At 31.2% G+C, this 7,500-nt stretch overlaps 1 protein-coding gene across 3 annotated transcripts in view; it reads right to left on the bottom strand.

The window, feature by feature from the left end:
• LOC145242020 (protocadherin beta-15-like) overlaps window positions 1-7,500 on the bottom strand; it is a 184,959-nt gene that overhangs the window by 72,990 nt on the left and 104,469 nt on the right. For all 3 annotated transcript variants that reach the window (XM_080104913.1, XM_080104915.1, XM_080104914.1), the window contains exon 2: window positions 1-150. This exon is cut by the window's left edge and continues 2,343 nt beyond it. In XM_080104913.1, coding sequence (XP_079961039.1) covers window positions 1-78 — 78 coding nt within the window. In that variant the 5' untranslated portion in view covers window positions 79-150. The remainder of the gene's footprint in view (window positions 151-7,500) is intronic.

Below are 7,500 nucleotides of genomic sequence, written 5' to 3'. Positions count from 1 at the left end.
TACGTAATAAGTGAGATCGATGCATAAACAACAACATAGGACGGACAACAACACATACAAACACAGACGATGTAACATTGCTACGCAGTGGTTTCGGTTTCGGTTGATCCTTAATCAATTGGTTTCACCATGCCACTTGAAAGTTTGGATCTGAAAGTAGAAGAAAACAAAAGATAAGTGGACAGATATCGCTCTCATTAAAATATAAAATAATTTTACCGACATTATATAATATATAATATAATATATATATATATAATATAAACATAACCAATGAGAAATTTAGTGCCTCATTTCTACAAGCCTATGAAATGAACGAGTTTAGCATGATACTGTACCTGAAACGTATGCATAAATAAGTAATGATATAAACTAAAAATAAAATCATGATAATATGTATTAGGGATTATTAAGTCAGTATATTAAATAAAAGATACGTCAGCTAGACTTTCGTTTCATATATCTATGATTAGCATATATATATATATATATATATATATATATATATATATATATATATATATATGTATATATATATATATATATATATAGTAATTTATGAAAATATATATGACAATTAAGCTACACAGAATATTCTGCATTTCATTCTCTGTTCATAGAGGGGAGACTATAATTTGCTGCTATAGTTTCTGAAATAACAGCAAGGGGAGACTTGATTCCAAATATTTCTCATATGTTATATCTCCCCTCTTTTGGAAGTAGGGATTATTATGAATATCTCCAGTATCAAAGAATTTTGATACACTGTTAAATTTACTTTATGCATGAAAACCAAAGAGGGGAGATATATCATATGAGAATTATTTGGAATCAAGTCTCCCTTGCTGTTATTTCAGATCATTTGAAACCATAGCAGCAAGTTTTAGTCTCCCCCTTCAGCAAGACCAGAGATTTTGGAGAAATATCAGATATTTTGTAATTTATATGCAAAACTAGGAAAACAAATGATTATGATTGAAACATTTTATGGCTGTAAAAAAGTGCCAAACATAGACTCTGGATGATGAATGATCCTCTTAATGTGCGACATTAAGGGCAAATGTCACATAGCTCACTACACAATTCAGGTTATTACCTTTCAACGAGCCTCTATTTGTTAAATTCTGATCAATAGTCGCTGAGATCTGGAACTTATAAAATTGCAACAAAAGTTGGTATATCAATATATGGATATATCTATATTGGTAACCAAATTGAATATTGAAATGCTCATATCTTTGGTTCTATGGGACGAAAATACATGAAAAGTTGCACGTTGTTTTGAAGATTATAATACTATTCTATGGTTAAAATTTTATGACAATTTGTAAAGAAATCTATATTTTCAGACCAATAAAATATGCCCAAATTTGTCTACACTTGTATATATAATGTCCTGCAGGCCAGCTTTAGTTTTGCCGCTTTGCCTGTGGCCTTACCAGACCACTAATATGTGTGTGCGTATGTATTACTACATAGTCATGTTAACAAATCAGTGCCTTTTTTTTTCTTGCTTTCGTCACCCTTTTTTAATCTCATATCAGTCATTATAACAACATATCAAAAATTTGTTTAAAACTCTATCTTAAAAAAAAAAGCAGATTACACGAAACATACACGTGATTAACCATACTGAAACCAGCAATCTCTTAGTTCCGTAAACGTTATGTTTCTAAGAACTTACAATTGGTTGATGGATTTAATTAAAATTTGAATCATAATAAGTTAGAAATAATACCCCCCATTGATTTCCTGATATTTTAATTATCTTTATAATTCGTGTAAACTTAGTTCCAACTTGATCCAAAAATTCGAAACCTTGGAGTGCAGAGCTAACCTCCTTTCTTTCTTTTCCTTCCAAAATATGGCGACTTTTACACCTGACGAAGGTCGAAGATTACACCAACCGAAACGTGTACAGACAACCCTCAAGGTGAGAAAAATTGTCTGATTGATACAAATAATACAAACCAGTTTCTGTTAAATCACTAAAGTTTAGCGACGTTAAGTCTGATCAATACTAAAATGACTGATCATTTAGGAATACTAAGCGCTGTATGTCGTCTAACCTAACGGGATATACATGCTGACTAAGGATAGTATGTAAATTTTTATTCCTTATAAACTCTCACCACCAATGAAAGATGAGATTCCTGATGCTGAATGCGTACCACAAAAATAGTATTACCGGTTATTCATTATAATAATTTTTATCTTTTCGATTAAAAACATTTGGAAACATTACTTAACCCATGCGTAAACTAAGATTTGTACAGCTTTACCTTTAAAACTAAAATGGCTATCTAAATAAATATGCAATGTTAATTCTTCAATAGATTTTTCCCAACATTACCTGGCCATGCCTATGTAAAATCTCTGGATTTTTTAATAAGTATACGTAACAAAAAAAATTCTATATTGACATATAAATAATGATTGTTTCTGCATAACTAAACAAGTCTGTAAAAGTTATGGAAGTTTGGATATGCTGAAAGAACTGAATGATAAGATAAATACGACCATGAAAATTGGAATGTAGCTATATATATATATATATATATATATATATATATATATATGTGTGTGTGTGTGTGTGTGTGTGTGTGTGTGTGTGTGTGTGTGTGTGTATAACCCATTGTTTACAGTGTTCGAATCAGGAAAAGATGAGTCTGCAATACCATGTATATTATTTGAAATATTCAGATTACTTATTTCATATTGCATATTATGCTCACAATGTTTCGACCAATGTAACCTCCGACTTTCTTCAGATGTATTTTGTCGAGTTGAATAGTATTCCTGTTATTCCAATTTTTTTATTCTCGCATTTCTTTATTATTTTTGACTGTTAACAATGAGAGAGGACCGAGAATGTAGAGATACTATATAGAATAAGAATGAGGATCAAACATCATCGAGTTAGGGTTAGGGTTAGAGTAATAGACAGAAACTTCATAAGAGATGGGCGACCTGGTAAGTAAATTGCAAATTAGGTTAACTAGTATGATTAAATTGATTTTTTAAAATATAACTCAATCCTCAAAACAAAATTATTGAATCAATAAAGATGAAACTGCATAGCCTGTTCTAGCATTATATCTTAAGTTGCTCCAGTTTGAGTCTATCCGGTACATCTCTGCATTATTCTGCCCCTATATTTTATATACACATTAAACAATGCTTCAAGCAAACTACACTAAGTTCTCAACGTGACATATTAACGCATATGGTCAACTCATCTATGACCTATGTTGTACATTTCATGTTTCTCACACTTAGACATTATTTAGAGGAACGCCTCTTTTTTGCAGTTGTCAGCAGCAATCTGATTTTGATGCCATTTTTTTTTTTTTTTTTTTTTTTTTTTTGCAAGAAGATGTTATCATATCTATGTACAGCACCTGATATTCTCAGATAATCACCCATCTGGCATTGCTTAAATTTGGTGCTTTAAAAAAGAACTAGTGCGTTAACACGATTATACTGTATAGTATAGCGATATATAAATGTAAAACGTGTTACACATTTCGCGTGTAAGAGTTGTGTCCCTTGCAGCTATGATAACAATAATCGTATCATTGGTTCAGACTACCATTTATTGTAAAAGAAAAGAAAAGGCGCTTTATTCATTCCAATAGAATTAAAACTATTTTCCTAATAGCACCGGAATTTTTTTGCTGGTCAAAAGATATGCCGAATTGTAAAAGTTTACGACTGACGAATATTCTTTTTATATATTTATTTCTTTTTAAATTTAAATCATGGCTATAATAAGTTTGGGTCAGGAGATGAATCGTTTTATTTATAGGTATAAAACTGGTTGAATTAAAAATTATCTTAAATTAGAATCTTTAGTTGATTTCTTCCTTTGTTAGTTAAACATTTATATAATGATACTAGTCATACATACCCGGCGTTGCCTGGTATACAGTGAAGTTATTTTAGGTCTTAATCTTTATTTGTTTTCATATTTTAAAAACTTATAGAGAAAAGGAAATAAAATTTTAGTTGTAAGGGAGACAATTACTATTATATTCTTCAATCTAAAATATGATTTATCCTCTTTGCTGTTTTTTTGTTTTTTACTTTTATCGTGAGATGATTAAAAAGACTTTGTTTTAGCAATCATCAGACCTTGACCAAATGTTTTTTTTAATTAATTGTAGCAAAGATTATGTATTGCTAATAACATGGTACAACAGTAAAAAATGAAAATTGGCCAGTCAAAATATTGGAAGCATCCCATCATTACATAATACAAAGTGTAAATAAAATAAGAAGAAAAAAATGGTAATATTATGTCATGAACTAGACGAAATCCCGGGCAGAGCTGAGCCTTCTTGCTAGTTTATGAATACATTAATTTAGCTTATTTCTAATAAAATATCCATCTGTTTTATTTCTTTTGCCGCCTTCAAACAGCACATTGTTATCCGACGTATACATGATTAATATGATTAATTGCTGTGAAATATCCAAATATGATAGGCAAAAGGGTAAACCAATGTTGAACATATGCATCAATTATAAAAGAAAAGGAATAAACTTAACGTTTTCTAATAAAAAAATAAACTCATCAACTTAAAATTGCATACTTTCTTATCAATAAATTAATAGGGTAACAGTGACCTTCCCTATAAATCAAATAAGCTTGGCAGTAGTTTTCTCTCTCACTCTCTCTATCTCTCACTCTCTCTATCTCTCTCTATCTCACTCTCTCTCTATCTCCCTCTGCCCATTCCTTCTCCTTCACTCTTTCTTCTATATGAATGAAATAGTAGATGTATGTATGTATGTTTGTCAAAAGCTGGCTACGTCAACCACTTTAAGTCGCACAAAACTCCTGTCCAGCTCAACTTTGCACCTATTAGTCTGAACCAAACGAAATGTTTAACATGCAGCAAAGTTTGCAAGTCTACTGCTGATTTCAGAAGACATATGATTGTTCATATGAATACCCTTCAACCTCCAGATGAAGTCAATTCAGTGGACATTGCTCAATTTGTATGTTACATCTGTTTCAAGATGTGCAAATCTGCGGCGGGAGTGCAGAGTCATCTGAGATGGCATGGACGACGAGATTGGGAGAACTCAATGTGACGGCGATCATCTGGAAAGATGCAGCAATCATCATGTATGTATGTATGAGTGGTCCAATTAACTCGGTGCAGACACTTGTCATTATGCATCATCTTTGCTTCAGGCCATGTAAGTCGGCTGCTGGTTTGAAGAGTAACCTGAGTTGCCATGTAAGATGAACTAGAAGGCGGGGGGGGGGAGTTGATGGTGGGGTTTTTGTTGGGCAGGATGGCAATCATCTGTAAAGATGAAGCAATCATGTATGCATATATGTATGTGTAAATATTTAACGGATAAACTCTAAAACTACTAATCAAACTACACTGAAATTAACAGGAAATAGTAATTATACAGCAAGAATGATTTACACCGAGTAAAATCTTTGCTTCGATGGATGAATAACGCATACAGAAATATGTCGTAAGTTGAAATGAAAAATGTTCATTTCAACTTGCCAACATATTTCTATTACTTTTGTGCATGCGCAAATTAATTCATAGTTTGACGTGGTTTAATTTTACAAATTTTTATCTGTTGACAGCTTAACGTGGCCAGCACACTAAATGTTTTGGTTTCGATTCTAGCTGATGGCACCCAAACCATTTAAATTTTTTTGTTTAAAAGTAGTAGCATATATTAGGTACAATATAATATTCAATAAAGAATTCGCTCTGCAATAATAAATATGAGATCTGCATCAATTAAAATATATTTAAGCGTATTTTACAACTGGTGAAAGCCTGGTGCCCCCGCCCCCGTTAGTATAAAAATGTTCTATTCATTACACGATGACCTTTTAAAAATTGACACCCATGTAATTTTTTAAAAACCATATTTTGTACAAATGCCTGACTTGTCCATCAAGTTTCAACTATGAAGGTCCAACAGTGCTAGTTTTCTCATCATTCAATGATATGCTGAGATTTTTAATCCTTGGATGCTATTTCTAATAAAACCATGGAATTTTCATTATGTTTTCATATGTCAATGCTAATTTATAAAGTTTTTAGCTTTGTACATCAATATATATATTGTTTAATGCATAGAAAAAAAGGTAAAAAAATGATAATGTTCAGTCTCTCTCTCTCTCTCTCTCTCTCTCTCTCTCTCTCTCTATATATATATATATATATATATATATATATATATATATATATATATATGCAAAATTTAAAAAATTTAACGCTTTAAAAACCAAACAAGTGCAGAATCTCTTTCAATAAATAAATATATTTATTTATTTAAATTATACATGTATTTCCTGATGAAGATTCTGTTATGAATCGAAACATCGAGTTTAATTTTAATAAATAAATGTTTATTTATTGAAAAAGATTATGCACTTGTTTGGTCTGTAAACCGTTAAATTTTTGAATTTTGCATTCCATATCAACGGTGCTTACTATAAAAAAGTAGATTTTCTATTACTTATATGCTAGCATGGGTGCCCGGCGTTGCCCGGGTATTTAGAGGTGTATGTTGAGCAAAAAAAAAAAAAGCGGTCAATTTTTTTAAAACTTTGACCTCTATTATGTCCCTTTAGAATTTATTGTTTTGGGCTCAAATAAAGTTATTAAGTTAGATCCATGTCCAAGAAACTTATATCTAAAATTTCAAGTGTGTAGATCCAAAATTGTCGGAGGAGTTTGGTAGAGTTCTCAAAGGTCAAATCGTTAAACTTTGACCCCTTAATCGCCAAATTTCTGGCCAAAAACCGATCACATCGATGTTCCCAAATCTCAGTACCCTATATATCAAATTTTGAGTCTGTAGACTAAAAATTGACAAAGTTATTGCGTAGGGAAATGTACACACACAGACAGACAGACAGACAGACACGTTCACTTATATATATATATGCATTATTATTATTATTATTATTATTATTATTATTATTATTTATTGGCATCATTTGAGATGAGTAATTTGTGTATTTATTTTATTTATTTGCACACTGTTATCCTCATCTTCATAGCTGTTGTTGTTTCATCACTTTTCGGCCAACACATAGCCTGGCCTTCTTCAGGAGATTAACCACGGGGTATGAAGGTTAAGTCTTATAATTGTATCCCCAGTAATTACTGCTTTCCATAGTTGTTATTTATTTATTTACATTATTTAAACCCTTGAAAATGTTTAAATTTGACCCTTGAATTTCCAATGTCAATAATTTGTGCATTAACCTAACATTGCCGACATATACTCTTGTTCGTAATATAAGTACAATAGTTTTTTTGTTGTTTTTCTTAATTTAACAAAAACTTGAATTCTAGATGTGTCTTTAGAAGCAAGAAATCATTTTTAATTGTTTTTATTTGAAAAGGATGTGTAATATTATATGAGGAGTCCATCGATCCCCACCAGATGGACTGTAATCTTCTTGGCAGAAAACTTCTGAATCTGTCGTTGACCCGTTGTAAG

Source organism: Euprymna scolopes, chromosome 21 (genome assembly GCF_053919585.1).
Source record: "Euprymna scolopes isolate OS-2025 chromosome 21, ASM5391958v1, whole genome shotgun sequence".
In the NCBI taxonomy this organism is placed as follows: domain Eukaryota; kingdom Metazoa; phylum Mollusca; class Cephalopoda; order Sepiida; family Sepiolidae; genus Euprymna; species Euprymna scolopes.
The sequence above is the reverse complement of the archived record's forward strand: the minus strand, read 5'-3'. Positions and strand labels throughout refer to the sequence as shown.